The 23,049-nt window shown below is 35.2% G+C and overlaps 3 protein-coding genes across 8 annotated transcripts in view; 2 read left to right on the forward strand and 1 right to left on the reverse strand.

The window, feature by feature from the left end:
• il1rapl1a (interleukin 1 receptor accessory protein-like 1a) overlaps window positions 1-661 on the reverse strand; it is a 269,927-nt gene extending 269,266 nt beyond the window's left edge. For 3 of the 4 annotated variants that reach the window (XM_073912166.1, XM_073912163.1, XM_068223462.2), the window contains exon 1: window positions 536-661. The gene's annotated coding sequence lies outside the window, so the exon portion shown is untranslated. The remainder of the gene's footprint in view (window positions 1-535) is intronic. The other variant, NM_001077576.2, reaches the window with a different exon arrangement.
• Window positions 242-9,392, forward strand: cmss1 (cms1 ribosomal small subunit homolog). 2 transcript variants are annotated; one of them, NM_001006048.2, is made up of 9 exons: window positions 242-336; window positions 821-951; window positions 4,793-4,870; window positions 5,205-5,340; window positions 5,430-5,489; window positions 7,072-7,174; window positions 7,264-7,412; window positions 7,525-7,613; window positions 9,158-9,392. In NM_001006048.2, exons 1-9 carry the CDS (start codon window positions 288-290, stop codon window positions 9,239-9,241), a joined length of 879 nt encoding a protein of 292 aa, NP_001006048.2. In that variant the 5' UTR covers window positions 242-287; the 3' UTR covers window positions 9,242-9,392. The 2 variants fall into 2 exon arrangements, with proteins under 2 accessions (NP_001006048.2, XP_021334319.1); XM_021478644.2 differs by having other exon boundaries at window positions 264-336; window positions 5,208-5,340.
• A 300-nt stretch (window positions 9,393-9,692) lies between these two features.
• Window positions 9,693-22,731, forward strand: tmem30c (transmembrane protein 30C). Of its 2 annotated transcripts, none has more exons than XM_073911764.1 (7): window positions 9,693-10,011; window positions 10,643-10,753; window positions 14,594-14,701; window positions 14,876-14,966; window positions 17,140-17,289; window positions 17,359-17,686; window positions 19,116-19,624. In XM_073911764.1, exons 1-6 carry the CDS (start codon window positions 9,814-9,816, stop codon window positions 17,667-17,669), a joined length of 969 nt encoding a protein of 322 aa, XP_073767865.1. In that variant the 5' UTR covers window positions 9,693-9,813; the 3' UTR covers window positions 17,670-17,686; window positions 19,116-19,624. The 2 variants fall into 2 exon arrangements, with proteins under 2 accessions (XP_073767865.1, NP_956890.2); NM_200596.2 differs by having other exon boundaries at window positions 9,712-10,011; window positions 17,359-17,571; window positions 19,141-22,731.
• Window positions 22,732-23,049: the final 318 nt, after the last annotated feature.

Below are 23,049 nucleotides of genomic sequence, written 5' to 3' on the forward strand. Positions count from 1 at the left end.
GCATTTAATGAAACAACATGAAACCTTTAAAATTACACTGCCTCGCATTTAGACATATCAAACTATAAATAGAAAAACATAACGTTACTTGGGAACAATCAATCCAATATATAAAAACAACAACAACAACAAAAATAGTTTCCCTTTTTATATAAATACATGTTTAATTAACATTTATTTTTTTTAATGACTTCTTATTGTCACGGGTAGATTCGCGATCTTTATGGTCTTCCTACTAGGCGAATCTGCCGAGCGCAAACTCCAGATATGCGATTGCGGTTTGAGACATGGCTGATGATTTAGGAGACGAGTGGTGGACCCAGGGCGATAATTCAGGTAATAACAAGCCGGTTCACTGTGTGCAGCTATGCGTTTTTAGTTTATTAGAGTAATGTTTGTGCTGTAAATTGTTTATGTCCTGTGTGTGTCGGTTTTGAACAGCCTCCCGTCCTGTCATTGCTCACTCGGTAGTAGAAACTTCTGCCTAACAAGGTTGTGTCGTGTATTTATATTTTAAAACTTAGATGCAACTTACATGAAACTCCTTCCTTTAGATAAGCAGTAGCTGAAGCTTGTTTTGCTTTATATTCGATGTCTTGTGGTTAAACATCTCTTACTAGATTCAGACTACGGTGAACACGTGTGGACTTGTCCGCGGAGCATCTTGGGATTTGTAGTTTTTCTTATTTAAATAATTGTCATCTCAAATGTTATTTTTACTCTATTAAAAAGCTGCTATTGTTACTAATGTACATATGACATTTTAGTTTTATCTTCAGTGATTCCTTTTATAAACATTTGTAATCTTTTTCTCCCTAAGATGTGCCTGAGGTAGAGGAGGAAACAGAGCCTGCAGAAGAAAAACAACCGATTAAATCTACACCTAAGAAAAGGAAGGTTGAAAAACAGATTCCAGATGCCACAAAGAAAAAGAAGAAGGCAACAGTTAAGGTAACCTTCACACAAACTTTGTAAGATTGTTAAAAAGGTTTTCAGACTGAATAGATTGTAGCATTCATTTTCTTAAAGTAAACATTCCACTCACTGACCGAGACTGAAAACTAATATTTGATACCAAGTTACAAACCATTGAAGACAGACCTGGTTTAAGCTCTGTGGCTATTCATTGTAAAGATATTGTTAAAGCTGTTATGTTTAACAGTGGTATTGCTGATTTAAAAAAAAAAAAGAAGACAAAGTTTCTGTAAGGAAAAGTTGTAGTCAACAACATTGCAGCATCAAAATTTACACATTGCATTACATACTAGATAATAGGTATGGGCCAGTATAATGTTCTGATGGTATAACCTTGGATAAAAATATCACGGTTTCATAGTATTGTGATCGCTGCTCTAAAATATATGTTTTTAAAATGTCTGGTTTAAAAAATTCCCCTTTTGAACAAAATATTTTCACAATATAGATTTTATTTTGAGAAATATTTCAAGTAGTAAGCAGTAAACATGTCAGACTAAATTCAAGTGAATCATTGACCTCTGTCCTCATTATAGTTTAAAAAATACAGATATCTTTACCATTTAAAATGGCATATTTGGATATATTTTCTGCTGGAGATACTGTTGTCCTAAAAACTAAAAAAAAAACGCAAAGAAAAAAAACAATTTTACACATACTGCAGGAACGTGATAATTTTTAGACGGTTTTAAAACCTTGACTTTTCCAAATCATGGTATACCTTAGACAGTTATTGTCCCAAGCCTACTACCTAATTTACTGCATTTGGTTTGAATTTGGTTTACTTTGCAAGGCATGACCTAACGGTTAATGAGTTGTACTGTAAATCTAAAGGTAGCAGGTTCGAGTCCTGGCACTAAAAGGGATTTTAGGTAAGGAGAGTGAATAACTAGCCCCCTATTCCACCCTCAATACCTCGACTGAGTTGATTTCCTTGAGCAAGGCACCAAACTAAATGCATAAATGTAAATATACAGCTGCTAAAAAATGTCTCTTGTATAGTGTGAGTCTATGCTGTCATGTGATTTATGGCATGAGTTGCATCACTTCAGTGATGTTCACAAATCCTCTTCTCATCCCTCAAGGGATAGTTAATCCATTGTTTGGGTGCTTGAGAATCTTTTTGTGTAGTGTTTTATGAATGCTGTGTACTAGAATTCAGACCACACAAGGACTATCAATAAGTGCACATTTTGTTTTTTGTCTTTTGTTTCAAAATTTGTAATGTTGTGATAGACTTCATTGCTGGTTGTTTTGGCTGATGGCTTGCAACACTTTAACACTTTTAAAGTCCCAATGGGTTATATGCACAGCTAGGGCTGCACGATTCTGGCAAAAATGGGAATCACAATTTTTTTTTGCTCAAAATCAAGATCGCGATTTTCTCACTATTCTGTAGATGTAAAATAAAGATTGATACGATTAGCCTACTATTATTGTTAATTCTTAAACATATGGTAAAACAACAATAATAATATTAGACCTATGTGTAGGTCTACGGTTGCTTAAAACACTCAGTTTTGTATAGTCATTATGGTGGACTTAAACAGACTTTCAATATGTCCTGTTTGTTAATTCACAGTAAAATGATGACATCAGAATACAACTATTCATAATTATAAAGTTGATTTATTATGTTTAAGACATGTGCTTGTCATCTGTCATTCACAACATTATTAAATTGACTAGGGTTGTTATACTGACACAGTAAACATTTATTTTCATTCATAGCACTTTGTGTTCGATATGAAAAAAAACATATCAAATGCTTGTCGTAATCATAACTCTAAATTGCGATATGATCATTGAAATAATGTGCGCACAGGTTTCACTTTCACTTCCTAGTGCGGCTCAAGGCTGCTGTCACTGTGTTTCTATATTTTAAAGACATGGCTTGGAAAAATATAATTTAATGCAGTGCTTCTTGTGTGGTCTAAGACTCATTTTATATTGTATCTGTATTTATATTTATCACGTAGACTGACCCTAAATATAACAGTCACTGGAATGTAAGCAGGTTATACATTGTGATATTTTTCCAAATCTGCTTGGTGTAACCGATTTAAACTCAAACTTGCCTCAAACGGTTTTGTTTGAATGCTGCAAATGTAGCCCAATCCCATTGCAATCCAAAATGAAAAGTCATTATAGTGTTAAAATTGCCATGCACTTAGAGTTCCGCTATAAATCTGCTATAAATCTATTTAAAGGGCATTTTATTTTACCTTACCTTTCATTTTATTGTGTAATGTAACTTTTTCTGGAAGTGATTTACTGAGTACGTTTACATGGACACCAATTTTCTGATTTTTATACGATTAAGACAGTATTCTGATTAAGAGTCCACCATGTAAACAGTGTTTTTTAAAATAAATTAGTCTGATTAAGGTCATAATTGAACTAAACAGAAATTGATTTAAGACATGTTAAGTATGCCTTTTTTAGTCGCATTATTGATGTGCAGTACAGACATGTAAAAACCTTAATCAAACTATTACTGCCGGCAGCTAGCTCTCTGCAACTCTCACATGGTCGCCCACTGAAGCTAAGCAGGTCTGCGCCCGGTCAGTACCTGGATGGGAGACCACATGGGAAAGCTAGGTTGCTGCCGGAAGTGGTGCTAGTGAGACCAGCATGGGGCGCCAAAAGAGTAGAGGTTTAACCCTGGCATCCTAGCCAAGGCTGCCCACTGGTCTCTGTCCATCATGGCCTTCTAACCATCCCCATATTCCAATTGGCTTCATCACTGTCTCCTCTCCACCAATCAGCTGGTGTGTGGTGTGCGGTCTGGCGCAAAATGGCTGCTGTCGTGTCATCCAGGTGGATGCTGCACACTGGTGGTGGATGAGGAAATTCCCCCCATTGTGTAAAGCACTTTGATTGCCCAGAAAAGTGCTATATAAATGTAAGGAATTATTATTATTATTATTATTACCTTTGTGTAGGATTTTCGCCACATTTTGTGAGAGGATAGTCTATAAACACGGCTGTTTGACACAGCTGCATACACCTATCGACTCAACAGACACCTGCATCGCAAAATACAGAGTTTTTTTTCCCTATTTGGCATGCAGTATCAAATTCAATTGAAGCAACACTCTTCCAGCACTTCATACTCTTATCCATTATCTAGTTTGTCAAGGGAGCATGCATGAACTGTTCCTTATTGAAAGTAAAAGTGCCAAACTGCAGTTAAACTCGACAAATTAAAAATCAACCATCCAAAATAACATGAAACTCTGGAGGAAATGTGGATAGCATGGTGATGCAACAATGGACATTAATTCAATAATGTGCTATAACATGTTAAACGGGATCATGTAAGGTGCATTCAAAAAGCAACTCATGTAAACACCTAAATCAAATTATTGTCTTATTCTGATTAAGGCAAATAATTCAATTACTGATGTCCATGTAAACGTAGTCATTGTAACACATTAAGATAATTTCTGCAACAATTTGTATTCTCAAACTTTTGTTGCACTGCCATTATTTTCGTGATTTTTCACCATGTCACCATGTTACACATTTGCATAATCTTTACCAATTGGCTACACTGGTCCACCTTCAAAGAACAGCGATTGTTAAATCATGAACTATGTTCTACCAGACCTAACAAATTAAATCCCGAACATGTAAATGAGCCTAAAATGGCCAATAAAACATGTAGAAACCTCAGCTTTGCGAGTCATTTATTCTTGGATTTAGGCATTTAAGTTTTTCATCAAAGAGATAGATGTCTTTGAGACAAAAGGTCTTATGAGCAAAAACAGAAACCGAGCATCTTTAAGTAAAGAGCGTCTTGCTTTCCCTGCAGAAAGAATGTTTCATCACGCAAGAGAGATCAGAGGAAAAGCCTGATAACGAGTCTAACAAAAACAAGAAAAGAAGAAAGGTAAGAAGTACCATTCACATGTCGGTTAATGTTACTGCAGATGTCAAATTCTTTTTGCCCAGTTCAATATGCCACTTCAGACCATTTCTCACTTCATGTTTGAAGGAAAAGAGACAAAAAGACATGACAAAAAGAGCCAGACCAACTGCGGAGATGCTTTGATTTTGCCAAACATAATTGACAATATTTGCATTGCTGAAAAACCGACCTCTTCAATTATATTAGACGACAGCGCTTTTGCAAATTTATTCATTCCTCTTCTAGTCACTGTCTCTCCCACTGATGTGTTTTCTGTAAAACATGCTGGTGTTGCATAATTCTCCTTTGTCTTTAGAAGAAGAAAACTATCACAGATGTCCTGACAAGCTCTAAGCCTGTGCCCGGCTCTCCAGTTGACCTTGTGAGCCTTCTGAAGACTTACCACAGCCAGACCCGCTCTGTTATTGAGCAGGAGGAACTGACGTTACAAGGTGAGTATATGTATGTGTGTTTGTGTTTGTGTGTGTGTGTGTGTCTCTCAGTAATGAGGTTGAATTTGTGTGTCCTTTTTCTGTTTCAGATTCTTGTTTCCTCAGCTGTAATGACCTCACACACAGCTTGTCTTCCTACCTCAAAGAAGGTAAATGCTTTATATGGACACCGTTTTTCTTTTTATATACTCTCTTAGTTTCTTAAAGGCATGAAGTGCTTTGAAATATATATATATATTTTTTATTCCATGTTTGACTTAATCTCAACTGAAAATGAAGAGTGGGACATAGAGTAGCTCCTCCCCTATAAAAAATAGCCAATGACATTCTTGCCAATGGGAGTGGTGGGTAAACACCAACTTTCATAAATTTGGAGTCACTTTTTTTTTTCAGAAACCAGTCTAATATGCTGAAACATTTATTGTTATCATCCATGCTGAAAATGGCTTTGATGCTTAACATTTTTTCAGGATACTTTGATAAATACTGTATAAGGTTCTGAAGAGCTGGGCAAATTATAAATGCCTTTACTGTTGCTGATCAATTGAATGCATCCTTGATTAAAAGAAATAAATAAAAAATACACAAATAAATTCCCACTGATCCCAACATTTTAAACAGTATTGTACATAGTCGGGGGACTTTATTAATTGTGCGGATGCTTTTTTTATATGCATACTAATAGTTTAATAAATTAACACATTAAATTGTGCCAGGCGGCATGGTGGCTCAGTGGTTAGCACTGTCACCTCACAATATGAAGGTTGCTTGTTCGAGTCCTGACTGGGTCAGTAAAAATTTTGGAGTTTGCATATTTATTTTATTTATTTATTTGACATGGACATCACAATTACACTGGACAACCAAATGCATTTAAGTGTTTTAGCAAACTTGCTAACTCTCAACACCTTTCCACAGGAGGCTTGACAAAATTGACAAAATGGAAATATAATAAATACATATACACAACATTATAATACTTTACATAAAATTACTGAAGGCGAAGGCGACACAATCCAACAAACTAATAGTAGACTTTGTGCAAATACTGCTGTTTTGTTTTTATCCACTTTTTAAGAACACTACTAAAAATATTTATATTACTTTCTGATTTTAGGCTAACAGGTAAACCATTCCACAGTTTGGCTCCCTTTACAGAGAAAACAGATTGACCAAAAGAGGTCCTACAATTCGTTAGCATGTAACTGGCAGTTAACCCATGGGCAGCAATCTGGAACATCATTTATGTACATTGTGAACAACAATGGGTCAAGAACATACCCTTGAGGTACTCCCATATTGTTATAACGCACAGATGACTTCACACCATTGACCCTCAAACATTGCTGTCTCCCACCCAAATAAGACCCAAACCACTGTAAGGCTGCTGCTGACATTTTAACTTTCTTAATTTATTTAGTAAGGTCCTGTGATTAACCATGTCAAAGTTACCCTCCATGTGCTCTGTTTCCCCCACAGTCCAAAAACATGAGGTATAGGTGAATTGAATATACTAATTGGCTATAGTGTGTGAGTGTATGGATGTTTCCCAGTACTGGGTTGCAGCTGGAAGGGTATCCACTGTGTAAAACGTGCTGGATAAGTTGGCAGTTCTGCTCTGGCGACTACTGATTAATACAGGGACTAAGCCGAAAAGAAAATGAATGAGTGAATAAATTGTGCCTTTATTTATTAATTTCTGTTTAAATAATTATTTTTCCTTGTCTTCAGTTTGTCCAAAGTGGGCTAAAATGCAGAAACAGCACACCCAGACCAGCTCAGTGGTTTTGCTAATTGTTTGTGGATCTGCTTTAAGAACCATTGATCTCATTAAGTGAGTATTATTGTGTCTTACAGTCTTGTGAGTAATACAGCGTTTGCCTTCCCAAGTGATATTTTTTCCCCCAATCCTTTCTGTTAAAGGCAGCTGGTGACATTCAAAGGACAAGCTAAAGTGCTGAAGCTGTTTGCAAAACACATCAAAGTGGAAGAACAGATAAAGTCATTGAGTAAAGGTGTGACCCATATTGCTGTTGGAACTCCTGGGAGAATTTGCGCACTGTTAGAGAAAGGTTTGTTTTGATGCACAATTCTTGTAAATAGTTTTTTTATTTTTACTTTTGACATGCTCTTCAGTTTATAAAACCTCTTTTTTCTGCTTGGCTTGTTATCCTCATGCTTTAGAGGGATTGACTGTGCAAGGACTACGTTATCTGGTGCTGGACTGGAACTACAGAGACCAGAAGCAAAGGAGGATGGTGGATGTACCAGAGGTGCTGTCTGCAAATGGGGCACTTTTGTTTATATTGACAAAATATAGAACATTTTAATGAATTGTAATACTGATTTCAGTAAATATGAATTAATTTCAGTTGTTTTTTATCAAATATGTTGTCAAGCATTTTTAGAACAAGAATCATTTAATAGCAATTTAAAAGTCTTTAAGAATCAGTGCAACTGAAAATACTAAAAACATTTAATATTATATATAGTTTTACTCTTAAGACAAACTATCTTTCAAACCTCTAGTTTTTACTAATTTGTCACAGATTTTTAGGAATTCAGAATAAAATAATATTTAATGTTATCACTTGTTGCCATTTATAGATTTTAATAAATACTGATAAGAATAAGCCTTTTTTTAATAATATATTTTTATTTTCACCTTAAAGCAAAACAGAGCAATGCAAAACTATATAGACAGAAAAGAAAAGGCAAGCAAAACCAAAAAAAAAAAAAAAAAAGGCTTTAAAAGCACCGTTACTTTAGTTCCTCCAGTTTTATACATAGGTTAACAATGTTACACGTATATTTCTAGGCCAGTGGGCACAGGTGATCTTGCAAACAATAACAGGGTCATACTTTTAAATTGTTATACTTAAAATAAGGGTTTCCAGATGGCTTTGAAGCCACCAATGAAATCAGAAAGATTGTGTACCGCTAAATGTAAAGTGCTAGAAAATTCAGAAAGTCAGGATTTAAAAAGTGGTTTTGATTAGAGCTGCATGATATTGGCAAAATTGGACATTGATATATTTTATTTTTCTGTGATATATATTGTGATATACTGTATCTAAATAATTTCACCAAACAATTGAACAGAACTATTTGGAAAGGATTTATAGTCACTTTATTTTAAGGTTCAATTCTCACTATTAGCAAACCGTTACCTATGACTTTTGCTTCAATAGTCTCATAATTTGCTCCTTTTTAGAAAATAAGGTAGTTTAGGTATTGGGTTAAAAATGTAAAATAAGATCATGCAGATTATGTACTTTATAAGTACATAAGCAATATCTCAATAACATGTGGTAATTTTTATTGACATACCACATGCATACTGTACATCTATACTCTACATGCATCACGGTGGCGCAGTGGGTAGCACGATTGCCTCACAGCTAGAAGGTCGCTGGTTTAAGCCCTGGCTGAGTCAGTTGGCATTTCTATGTGGAGTTTGCATGTTCCCATCTTGTTTGTGTAGGTTTCCTTCAGGTTCCCCCACAGTCCAAAGATGTGGAATAGGTGAACTGAATAAACTAAACATGTGGATGCAAGAGTGTAAAACATATGCTGGATTAGTTGACAGTTCGTTCTGCTGTGATGACCCTTGATTAATAATAGGACTAAGCCAAAAAGAGAACGAATGAATGAATGAATATATGAGTAAATTGGACTGTTTGGGTCTGTTAATTTACATTAAATGTATTTTTTTCTCTCTCCAAGTCAAAATTATACTCAATCCTAATATGATTAAACTTTTGGGATAAATACTTACTATATATAATATTCATAGTTGATGTTCTTTTTTTTTCAGGTGAAAGGAGACTTACTAAAAATGATGGACCAAGGTCTAATCCAGAGCTGCAGAGAAGGAACGGTTAAAATAGGACTCTTCTGAAACTCTTCTGTTATTTAAACCTTTGTGTTCAACATATTTGAAAGAGAGATTGTTGTGTACTTTAATGCCATATGTCTGCTACAAGTAAAAAACAAGTTACAAGTTGTTGTTGTTTTTTTTTATAAATAAAACAAATCTGGTTGGATAAAAACATGTCCGTTCTTGTGTACCAGTAGCTCCTCCCACTATAGACAGTTAATACTTTATTCAGCATATTCTGCTTATTGCAATATCCTGTTACACACACACACACACACACACACACACACACACTCCCTCATTGCAGCTCCTACACATTACAACAGAGCCCAGGAATGAGGAGAGATTCAATTCTGATTGAAAAGAATGTGTGCAGTTCTGGGAAGCTTTCACAGACCGAGCTAAAGACTAGTCTATGTGTGTGTGTGCTGTATGTGTAAGGTGGAGTGGCTGCAGTTAATAAGTAACAGTCACTTCAGGTTCAAAGGTTCATTCACACTGGCAACTGGGAAAACTTCCTTCGGTGGCAGTTAAAAAACACCTTCTAATTTGAATCTGTGTTAGTAGTTTTGTAAAGCTGTAGGGAGTCTGAGATGGCCAAGAAGGCGGTAGGTTTAGGGCCACTGTCGAGGCGTCCAGATAACTCGGCGTTTAAACAGCAGAGATTACCAGCCTGGTCTCCATCTCTCACGGCACAGACCGTCCTGCCAATCTTCTACATCCTAGCTGTCGTGTGCCTGCTGCTGGGCATCTGGCTCCTCATCACTGTCCAGAACACACACCAACTGAAGGTTAGACACGCTCTTTATTCTGTGCCCGTTCGCAATGATGGAAGAGGAGAGACAAAAGCAGGAAGAAGTGCTGAACACGACTCCCATCCATCAGAGTGAATTTAATACTGTCATTTTATGTTTTACTCGAGCTGTTTCCTCATAATAGACACAACGTTTGTAATTTGATACTCTAATTAGCTTGGTTTTGCTGTTATTGTGTTGTTATTAAGCCAGTGGGCACCCTGATAAAGTTGCTATTTTTATAGCCATTATCTTACCATCTGTTAAGTCTTTAATTGAATACTTTATTTAAAATGTATTAAAGTAGCTGACTATATTTGCACTGGACTGTGATTGTCATCATCTAGTTATTAGCACTAGCTTACAAAACCTCTACCACCTAGCAATAGCTTAGCAACTACATTCAGAAGTTACCTGTCAAACAACATGGGTCAAGCTATTTTATGGATTTTTCACATATAAATTAAATTTCTCCTTTAAAAATGACTTGTGAAATATTTGAAGAGGAAATACAGTTTTGTAGGAGGGCTATAAAGCTCCAACTTAGCATGTTGGAGTATGTGTTGCCAAAACTGCTTCCAGAGTCAGATTTTACACTCATGTTGTTTTCTGTCTGTTTGCTGCACAGGTGGACTACACCGATGCTGGAACATGTGAACGGTGCTTCGAGCTTCATGCCAACAACACCAGAACGGTCTGCACATGTTCAGTCAACTTCTACGTTCCAAGACCCTTTCCGGTGCGTCAGTGTACTTGCTCAATAAATATTATTGTTTTCACAACCCTTTTGTATTTTTATTTTAAAGAAAGAAATTCTTAGTTTTAGGCATGATCAAAAAGAATAAGCATATTTTAATTGAACCAAATATTTGCTAGACTAAATTTTTATATAATATACATACTAAATACATACAGTACGAGAACCATTTTACATGTCTATACATAAGTGAATTTGTTTGTATCTGTTGTTTAATTTACATTAAATATACTTTATTCCTCTAAGTGAAAATTAGATTTTTATTAATTAATTCATTCATTTTTTTTTCGGCTTAAACCCTTAATTAATCTGGGGTCGCCACAGCGGAATGAACCGCCAATTTATTCAGCATGTGTTTTATGCAGCAGATGCCCTTTCAGCTGCAGCCCATCACTGGGAAACACCCATACACACTCATTCACACATATTCACTGACAATTTGGCTTACCCAATTCACCTATAGCACATGTATTTGGGCTTGTGGGGGAAATCTGAGCACCCGGAGGAAACCCACGCGATCACGGGAGAACATGCACACAGAAATGCCAACTGACCCAGCCTAGGCTCGAACCAGCGAACTTCTTGCTGTGAGGCAATCATGCTACCCCCTGCGCCACCGTGAGGCCCAGAATTATTTTCAAATTCAAAAGTGAAATAAGCATATAATATTGCAGAATATTCTATTTTAAATATCTAAAAGACATTGTACCAGAAATGTACATTTTCCCATATGAAAATGTGACAGGGCCTGACCTTCAAGCTTTTCCTACCCAAAAAAATCAAACATAAATTCAATTCATACAATTGAATGATAGAAGCAATCCTTGATCACTGTCAGCTTCTCCTTCATCAAATGATAAGTCATAGCCTTCACAGTGTAGTGCACGCATTTTAAATTTGACAGGACAAATGTAAAAGGACTGACAGAAAAATGGGGACAATTGTAAAATAGTATTTATTTGTAGAATTTATTTATAGTGTCATGTTTTAATCAATTGGTGTGAATGATAACTTAAACTTGCTATTTCTAATGTTTTTTTTGTCTAAATAACAGTTTTTGCATAACAAAACTATTAAAGCTGTAGGTTCAGTTGGGCTGAAGACAAGGACAATGACAGGGTTTGTACATTTGTAAAGTGTTTTTAATGAAGAAAAAACTCTGAGATCCAAAGGAACGACATATTCCTTTACAAAACAACTCACAGAAATCAACCATTAGTCCATTTTAGACATGCTTAAGATAAAATAATTTTTATTCACTGTATTTTTTGTTTTTATTTTAAAGACAGATAATGTACATTTCTGGTAGAATGTCCCTATAACACGGATTGTTCTGTTCCTTGGTTCTGATGATTAAGCTGGTTGAAGCTGTTGTAAAATACTTTACAAATGTACATTTGTAACTGTTGCTTGGCAACTGTTCTCCTATCAGTAATGATCCAAAGAAACTGTTTAATTTGATTTGTTCTATTTTGGGAAACCTTGCTATGCATATGGAATATAGCAATAATCCCAGTGAAGCCATGGTTTATAGTAAATTTAAAACAGTTTAGGGCCATTGTTAGGAACGTTGTGGAGCAACGTTGTTGGGGCTTATTACTTAAATAACATCCATGTTTATTTAGCAACCTAACTGTTTTCAGTATTTGATAAATTCATAATGCATTCACCATGAAACTCACACATTTCCAACCAATTGTCACGGTCTAATGCCACACAATGTTATTCTCATGCTAATATAGAGTTATTATAAATAAGTGAACTAAATAAGTAAATAAAAGAATCGTAATATTTAAGATAGATAGATAGACAGACAGAGACACTACCTGATAAACGTCTTGTTGCCTATGCAAGTATTATGAACAACAAATAATTGCTTATTAAGAAGTGGCTTATATGAAAGGCAAAGGCCCCTAGATTACGCTTATTTTACCAAAATTAAAAATGATCATGCTTTGATTTTCAACTATTTAATTAAGACAGTCAGGTCTGACTTTGCTTAGACAAAAGTCCTGTCACTGAACAGAAATAATGTTCAGTATAGAATATAAAGTCATGTGGCAGTGGAAAAAGAATTAATGCTGTCTATGATTTCCATGAGCTTGGAGGACTGCATTCATATGTAATCCCACCGGTCTTACACCACCCAACCCGCTCTCAGCTGCGGTCTAACTGGTGTCTTTTCGCATGGGAGTCATTTGCTCTACCAAGGAGGCTAAACACCATGGCCTCTAGTGTCTGCACTAGAGCACCTTTAGAGGTCAGAGGAATGAGGTTTTCCTGCACAGCACTTCACTAGCTGGCCTCTGCTACACATACATCTCTGCAATGACTCAATTAAGTTTTTAATAAAGGCATCTGGAATGGCAAAGAAAGTGCTCTTGCAGAACTCCAAGAGTTTATCAAGATTATTTGAATTTATTTTCAATGCCTCCTCCATCTTACCCCAGACATGCTCAATAATGTTTATGTCTGGTGACTGGGCTGGCCAATCCTGAAGCATATACAGTACAACCCCTGGCATAAAGTATGGAATCGCCACTCTTGGACGATGTTTATTCAAATGTATAATTGTGTAGAAAAAAAAACAAGTACATACATGCCACAAAGCTATTTTCATTCAACAATCCAACCTTCTGGCTGTATGAAATACTTCAAAAGAAAAAGAAAAAACACTGTAGTCAATTACAACTGTTTTTACTGATCAAACAAGTAAACACTTAAATGAACATCTTCCAAGAGTGGCGATTCCATTCTTTTTGCCAGGGGTTGTATATACACACATTTTAAAGAATGATGATCATTCAACAGTATTTCACACTATTTTACTGAGGTTTAAAAAAATAAAAAACTAAGCAATTGGACACATTATATATGCAGTGGGCATCAAAATTAAGGAACAATTTAAAACATTTTGTTGCTAGACCATGCTATTAGAACAGTGTTACTCAAAATAACCTGCACACTTACACTACAGAGCAATGATTGTAGCATGAAGAAAGATTAGAAATAAAATTACAGGCTACAGCAGGGAAAAATGAGTAGAAAATGTAAAGCTCCTTGCTTTGAATGACTTCAGCACATTTGCGGCCACAGGGGCTCCTGTAAGGATAACTTAAATAGGATTAGGCAGTGACCTTGAAATGTTTGAAATTGCAGCCTGTTCTCTAAATTTGATTTCCACATATATTTCAGTTCAATTTAGATGTGCTGTTTACACAGAAAAAAAGGATGATTTACATCTAAAGGGATTGTTCACCCAGAAAATGAAAATTTACTCACTATTTACCCTCGAGTGTTTCCAAACCTATATGACTTTCATTATTCCGTTGATCACCAAAGAGTATATTTTGAAGAAAGCTGAAAACCATTGAGGTCCATAGTTTGAAAAACAAATACTATGGAAGTCAATGGTTACTGGTTTCCAGCATTCTTCAAAATATCTCCTTTTGTGTTCAATAGAATAAAGAAACTCAAACTGGTTTGGGACAAGTTAGGGATTAGTAAACTATGACGATGAGTTTTTTTTTTTTCTGTTTTATTCAAATTAGACGTTATTTTGTCTATAGCAGCTTTAACTACAGTTGTCTGTACCTCTGCCCACATTGTTTGTTCATTACTACAGGATAAACACATTTCCCCATATTTTCCATAGTAATTTTCTGTGCTTCTTGTTTACAGACCAAGCAAAAACCCACTTTCTTCTAAACATCAAATAGAAACATCAGATTAAAGTCACATTAAGAAGAGCCACATTGTGGACCTCATAATTTGTCTCCAGTGTGTTTGCCTTCAACATGATGTATTGTTTGTCTCCCTCAGGGCGACGTGTTCTTCTACTACGGTCTGAGGAACTTTCATCAGAACCTGCGGAGGTACATGGACTCCCGCGATGATGCACAGATGGTGGGGAGGAAGAACAACCTGAAGGTGCTCGACGTCTTTTTCACTCCCCTTCTGTTTGCACTCTTTTTTTTGCACCCTTTCCTCATCCCTCCCACTCACTGATTAAAATAACGTCTGTCTTTATTTGATCTCTCACTACGCTTCATATTAGTAATGCTGTTATCACATTCAAAATGCTGTTGTTATTTGCTCACATAGGCACCGAGTTCATACTGCGCTCCGTTTCATTACGATGCAAACGGGGTACCCATCGCCCCCTGCGGTGCCGTAGCCAACAGCATGTTCAACGGTGAGACGCTTTTTTGTGTTATGCTAATGAGCCACTTAAAGGGATGATTCACCTGAAATTGAAAATTCTGATATTTTAATTATTTACTAATTCTAAATCTGTTTGAGTTTTTGTTGATCACAAAAGAAGATATTTTAAAACATGTTGGAAAACTGGTAGCCATTGCTTTTCATAGTGTTTTTTTTTCCTAATATGGATGTCAGTTGCTACCAGTTTCCAACATTTGTCATCTTCTTTTGTGTTTAGAAATAAATAATGTAAATAGTGAGATTATTGTAAGTTTAAGGTGAACTATTCCTTTGTCGTTTATTTGGTTATGTCATTTTATCATTAAAAATTGTATTTGTAACTATACATGACAATATTGCTTTTGTACTGAAGCCTTAGTGAGCATAAGAGATTTTAAATTAATAAATACATAATTAACCCTCTTGGAGTCTTCAGTCAATTTAGACCGAAAAACGTTGTTTGAATTTTTCCAAATTACAGAATCAATGTAATGGTTTAGACACTAACATTTGGTATGTGAAAACAAAAAAATTGAATGCTAGCTCTCTGCAACTCTCACATTGTCGCCCACTGAAGCTAAGCAGGGCTGCGCCCGGTCAGTACCTGGATAGGAGAGCACATGGAAAAGCTAGGTTGCTGGCGGAAGTGGTATTAATGTGACTAGTAGGGGGCGCTTAACCTGCGATCTGTGTGGGTCCTAACGCCCCAGTATAATGCTGAGGACTCTATACTGCTCAGTGAGTGCTGTCTTTCGGATGAGACGTTAAATCGAGGTCCTGACTCACTGGGGTTGTTAAAAATCCAAGTATGTACTTCGAAAAAGAGTAGGGGTTTAACCCTGGCATCCTGGCCAAATTTGCCCATTGGCCTGTGTCTATCATGGCCTAACCATCCCCAAATTGGCTTTATCAATCTGTCTCCTCTGCACAGGTGTGAACGGGTAGCACTCGATATGTGTGAAATACACACATATGCACACACACCACATCATGAAAAATGCTAAGGCTTTTATGTAGTCTCTTTACAGCAATATGTACAGTTTTTAACATAATACACAAATTAACACTTTATAAAAGTCAAATTACATTTTTAGATTTTCGATCAAAAAATATCTAAACCTTGTCAAAGTCTTTAAGATTGTCTAAATGTATTGTCAAATCCACAATTATTTTAGTAATGTCTAAACAACTGAGGAATTCACTAGCAGCTTTGTAGAAATAGTAATGCTAGAACCTAGTGGTTACAACATGTCTTATTATTATTATTTTTTACAACCAGATGGTGCTAATCTGCCTTTTTTTAATTGACAGAGTTTCTATTTTACCTGGAAATACAGCAATAATGTAAAAATAATTAAAAATAAAGATTACGTAATTTTAATACTAAAAAAAATGTATGTTAATTACCACATAAATATTAATTATTACAACAAAGCCATCTTAAAATAAAATAAAAATTAAATAGAAAAAATATTATTAAACCAAAAAAATTTTTATTGATTTTACAGCAAAACATCTGAGGGTACTTTACAGGCAATTGTTCCTTTTCGTCCACGAAGATCACAAGTGTAATTCACAAACAAGTATCACCAGAGGGTTGAATAAAAATATTATAAACCCCAAAGATTTGAATTGTATAAATTGAATTTAAAAACTTGTGTGCAAATAACTGCATATGCAGTGCAAAACTCTACATCTACCATTACATTATTGTATGCAAGTATTTATCAATCAAAATAAAAAAGATTGATCATTTCAAAAAGAAAAGCAAAAATAAATAAATACAAGTTAGAGTTTTTTTTTTTTTTTTTTGTCCAGTTGTTTACAGCATGTGAAAGGAAGAGAAAGAGGGAGATGTAAAGATCTTGAGAAACATGCTGGAGGCTCTGTCCTGGTTTTGGAGCTGCAATTTCACCAGTGATGTTGGCAAAATTGATTTAATTGATGGGATTGTGGATGCTGAAAAGCACAGACAGGTTTAAATCCATCGTACTATTTCTTCTGGAAAGAACCCAAATGGTTTTTATTTCTGATGTTGATAATGATCCCAAACACACACAGCAAATGCAGTAAAATCCTATTTAGAGAGGAAAACAGCTGACTAAACAGTTATGAACAGTCGTGAACTGTTTTCCTTCGTCTTGCTGATTTTGTTTTTCTTTTAGACTCATTTACACTGATGTATCATCAAGCTAATGGGGCAGAAGTGCAAGTTCCTCTCTATAGGAAGGGCATTGCTTGGTACACAGACAAAAATGTCAAGTTCCGCAACCCTCCGACCAACAACACATTTTCCCTTCGACAAGCCTTTGAAGGTACGAGCCGTCTACCACACGCTCATGAGCATTTGTGTCCGTTTCTCATTGTGGTCTCTCTGTTGTCAGGCACGACTCGGCCCTTATACTGGCAGCACTCGGTTTATGAGCTGGATGACACAGACTCCAACAACAATGGTTTCATAAATGACGACCTGATTGTCTGGATGAGAGAGGCAGCCTTCCCTAATTTCAAAAAGCTTTATGGGGTTCTCAATCGTGCTCAAGAGCCTTTCACTGAAGGCCTGCCCGCCGGCAACTACAACATCTCTATAGATTACAGTATCCTTTGCTCATGGAGGACACAATTGGTTGTAAATGGAAGGAAATGGGGTTCAGTAACAGTGACAGGCTTTCCGTTTGGTGACAAACCTCTTTAAACAGCTGAAAAGATTGGGTACTCTATTATGAAGTCTTTTTTATACATATGGTTCATTTAAAGGAATAGTTTGTGAAAAATAAAAATTAATGTCATTATTAATTTCAAAGCAATCTCACGGCAATTTGTAACTTTTTCATTTAGTGGGTAATTCATATGAATTTGTACGATCTTATTCTTACAATTTAGTACAATTTGTTTATCCCCCAATGACGGTTGGGTATAGGGGTGAGATTTGGTGCCACGCCTCATACCACTGAACTCATATGAATTACCCTCTAAACTGACAAAAATCTAAAATACAGTGGGTGACACTTTTAAAAGAGCATTACCGCTGCTGCTCTAAAGAAGTAAGAATGTGTTTTTAAGTATAGTCACAGTTTTTACTATGCCGCTAGGGCCACAAAGGGACAGGATGTGAACGGACAGAGGTATACAGTAGCTGTAAATACTCTGCTACTTGTAAATGAAGATGAAACAATGAGACAAAGCATTATAATTCCTTCATTAAAACTTGTTAATAAGCTTTATTATCATTGGATTCATTTTGGCAAGTAAAATGAAAGAAATAAAAGACAACTGAAATGAAAGTACAAACATTCATACAAATAAGTAGGTCTAAATAAATAAATGTACAAATAAATAAATAAATAAAGCAGTGTTTTAGCCTTAAAATAAAAAGATGTACAGTGTGAATTTAAAGTGATACGACTAAAACAGATATAACCACGCTTTTTCATTTACAGTTTGCATTTACATTTTCATTGTTGATTATATTTTACTGTCTCATGTTATCTCTCAATTATGTACATAAATAGTAAATGAATAGTTACTTTTGCTTGTGAGATCAGGCAAGTATGTTGGCAAGTAGTTTTAGTGACCACTGACTGTATGGTTGAAAAAATGTTTCAAAATATAGAATTTTGTAAAAAGAAATGATGACGATGATATTTTTGGTTTAAATCGCACTATTTCTTTAAAACATTAGCTTCATTTCTATTCTGAAATTGGACAATGTGATAGAAGGAAATTTTGAGTGTGTTTGCCTTTATAAATGAATTTTAATCAATTTATATGTCGTTATCTTTGAGTAAAGCATAATTTTTTATCTAATTTGATCATTTAGATCATAATAACTATCATTTTTATACAACACATACAAAAACATTAACTTTAGAAGAGTCTTGAAAACATTATTTGGTCGAATAACACGAATTATTAATCACACAGCAAGTTAAAACATTTATTATTTTGAGCAATTGCCATTTCCTGAAAACAAAACAAATAGAAATTTGAAGGATTTGTGATCATACATTTAAAGGATAAAAAAAATATGAACATATTCCTCATAACTTCAGAACCTTCATAGAAACAGGCCATGAAAAATGATTAGTTATTTTCTGGCAGGACGTTGTCTGTATTTTATTGATTTTTTTTTTTTTTTCAGGATAAGCCTTGACTAATTACTCCAGATTTTCCTGTTGAGCCCTTCAGAGGTCGAAAGGAGCTGGTGATCTCAATGGTGACCTGGTTTGGTGGGCAGAATTACTTTCTGCCCATTGCGTATCTGGTGACCAGTGGGCTAATCCTGGTGACTGCTGTCGTTCTCACAACAGTGTTTGTCAAATTTGGCAAAAATGGCAAGAACATGGAGGAATAAACCAAAGGAAGAAGGAACTGTCCATCAGGAAAGAAAGATAAATGGTGCCCATCAGAATCACTGAAAACAAGCAGTTTGAACCATGAATTTTAAAAGTTTACATATTTCGAGAAAACATTCTTGACCACAGCCCATTTTATACTGGATGGTTCTTAAAAGTAATAGAAATGAAAAGATTTGTTTAACATTTACTCATCCTGCTTTAGTTTCTTTCTTCTGTTGGACAGAAAAGAAGATATTTTGTAAAATGTAGCATCTGACATCCATATCAAGTCTGTAAATACTATTTTTAAATGTAAAAATAAATAAATAAATAAATAGATAATAATAATAATAATAATAATAATAATAATAATAATAATAATAATAATAATAATAATAATAATGGCCTCAATTTCCAGACAGGTAATGAGTAATGCATAAGTATAATTTCCGGCTGTCTCAAAATCATTGCATTGGGGTAACTTCTCACATCTGATATTGTCTATGTTTAGAAAATCTTGTACTGCTCATTTCTGCAAGCTTTATGGGTCACACTTTACAAATAATGTTTCATTAGTTTATGTATTTACTAAAATGAACTAATAATGAACAATACGTGTACAGCATATACTGCATTAAGTGCAAATTCATGCTTATTAACATCAGTTATTACACTGTAAACATGATCTAACAATGAACATCTTTATTTTCATTTACTAACAGTAACACAGATGAATAAATACTGAAATATTGTAATAAATGAATAGTTCATTGTTTGTTCATGTTAATGAATACATTACCTAATATTAGCTAATGCAACTTTATTGTAAAGTGTTGCAACAAGTGTTATGTATATGGGAATAGTGTGCAAATTCACTTTAAAGCGCACATAAAATGTCCTCATAACACACAGTGTTTGTAAAACGCATACAAAAGTGACAATGGACTTGATATTACATTTTCAGTGTGAACATATATTAAAGGGTTAGAAATTTGTCTCACAGCATGATAAGTGAATCACAAGCAGTTTTGCGCTCTTTATTATTATGTTTTTTTTTCAGACTGGAAATTAATTACAACACTGACAGTGGAATATCATGTCAACCGCCACCTTTGTGTGCTTCACACTTCACAAATACTGTTTGTTATATTATTTTTAATAGTCCTTCCCTATATAGTATACTGCAGTTGCACTCAACCCTGTTCCTGAAGATCTTCCTTCCTGGAGAGTTCAGCTCCAACCCTGATCAAACACAACTAAACCAACTAAGTAGGATCTGAAAGAGCACTTGGTAATTAAAGACAGGTGTGTTTGATCTGATGCAGCTGAACTCTGCAGGATGGAAGGTAGATCTCCAGGAAAAGGGTTGGGCACAGCTGGTATACTGTATCTGTACGTAAACAAGCAGTAGGCTGGCAGCAGGGGGCATCTGTGACAATATGTGAAAATGCGATGGTTAACTGACGACTTGCACTACATTTACTTGTTTTACAGCATCAATTTTTCATTTAAAAGCAGCTTAAGAATGCCTCAGTTTACACACTCGGCTTTTGTGTGTGTTTTTTATGAGCTTTCAGCACTCCAAAGTGGCTCATTTGTCATTCAGACAGCTCGTTTTTGGGAGAAATTTATTACAGGAACTTTCTATCGGTGACAAATGATTTCTAATGGTTTTATAATTGTTATGACATTAATAATTGAGGGACATCATGGCATATTTGTACTTTTAATTTGTGATACTGCAAGATGTTGAATGAACTATAAATATTAAGCAATTAAATAATACTATCAGTAGAATTTGTAATAAAAGTGCAATTATACAAATGCTAGTCAGGCTGCCAAAAAGAATATTTAAGCCTACTGCATTTTGACTATAGTAAAACTAGTTAATTTAATTTAGGCTATAATGAAATTGTGATAGTATTGTTTTTACAGTAAAATTATAAACTTTACCGTATTGGTTTACATGAAAAAATACAATGTGTATATGCATTTTTTAAAATGTGTTGTCATTTATCTAATAAAATATTTGCTAATATTTTTGTTTAAAATGTCCCTCTGATTTAATGAAAAATTATATGGAAAATATTAAGTATTCCACAATTCTTAGCGTCTCTGAGTTCATAATTCACAAATACTGTTTATTGTATTATATTTAATAGTCCTTCACTATATAGTATACTGCAGTTGTGCTCAACCATGTTCCTGAAGATTTACCTTTAAACGATTTACGTGTTAAACGAGTGAAATGTGATTTTTGTTTTATTTTTTAAACTACTGATGACAGCTTGTAAACTTAAAGTTTTGCCATTTACAGCTTTATGTATTGTCTTTCATAAAACAACAAAAACAAAGTACTTATGCTTACATTGCTAATGTTTTAACTTGGGAAGAGGTAGAGAAAACATATTTGCTTGAATAAACCTGGATTTTTAGTCACAACTATTTTTTTAAACTGTTATTTTAACAAAATTGTGATTTTTCTAGAGAAAAACATGCAGCGTTATTGTTTTTTAACGCTTTGTTTTTTAAAGGGGTGGTCCACAGTGTATTTTTAAGTCTTGGCTGTGTCTATAAGATGTGAAGCAATGTGTGCTTATGCTTTACTTGTAGAAAATCATGTTATTTTTTCATATATCTTTCTTTGATTACATAAAGCTACTCAGCTAACATATTTCCTAGTTCCTCTGAAAGGCTCGCCGTCATAAGGCTCTGATTGGTCAGCTAACATAATGTGCTGTGATTCACGGATTGGTTACAAGTCACCACGTCACACCCCTATAAGCACTTGCTTTTGCGCTGTGTAAGCACTGTCAGTCAAAGCAGCTGTTAGCAGCATTAGCTGCCTGAATCAGACAAAAAATGAAGAGCAAACCACTGAACCTCACACCTGCTCTTTAAAGGGCACCTAGGTTACCCCTTTTTTCAGATTTAATATAAGTCTTTTGCGTCTCTAGAATGTGTATATAAAGTTTCAGATGAAAAAGTACCAATCAGATTTTTCATTATACCTTTTACAAGATGCTGTTTTATACTGATTTCCAGCAGGGGGTGGTTTTGTCGTACTGCGCCTTTAAGCCGAGTTCTGCCCGCCTACTATTTCTACATGCCTCCTCCCTCAGCTGCGTCAGACAACAGACAGACTTAAAGGAAGAAGGTCTCACGTAGCGTTTGTGAGATACTACAGTAAGAACTAACCTTTACTAATCAGTATTGTGAAGTTGCATTGATGAGTCACACACAATATCGTTACAAAGTTAACGCGCGCGCTCACACACACACACACACACACACAGATACACATGCAGGCAGGCAGGCAGACAGACAGAGCGCGCTTAGCTTACTTAAGGCTAACCTCAAGTACTTTGTGGATATCTGTTATGCTAATGTACAAAATAAACCTGATTTAACTTCCACAAACCGGGATTGAAGCGTCTTCTTTTATAATTGTTCTGACACGCGGCTGTGCTGAAGTAAAGCTGAAGTAAAACGCTGTAATTAATTACACACATATTCTGTTTTAAAACACTTTAAACATGTGAAACTTACTCTTAATCACATTTGATGATGATTGCTGATCCTAGCGAACAGAACAGACCTTTTATTCCCGGTTGCTTTGCTTATGTCTGCCTGGTCTTGTTGACGTATACACGTGACGAACATGTTAATGCACGCAGCTGTCAATCAATTCGGTGGGCGGGGGGATCGCACACCTACGTAATGGTGCGATCGATTTGA

This window comes from Danio rerio, chromosome 9, assembly GCF_049306965.1.
Source record: "Danio rerio strain Tuebingen ecotype United States chromosome 9, GRCz12tu, whole genome shotgun sequence".
In the NCBI taxonomy this organism is placed as follows: domain Eukaryota; kingdom Metazoa; phylum Chordata; class Actinopteri; order Cypriniformes; family Danionidae; genus Danio; species Danio rerio.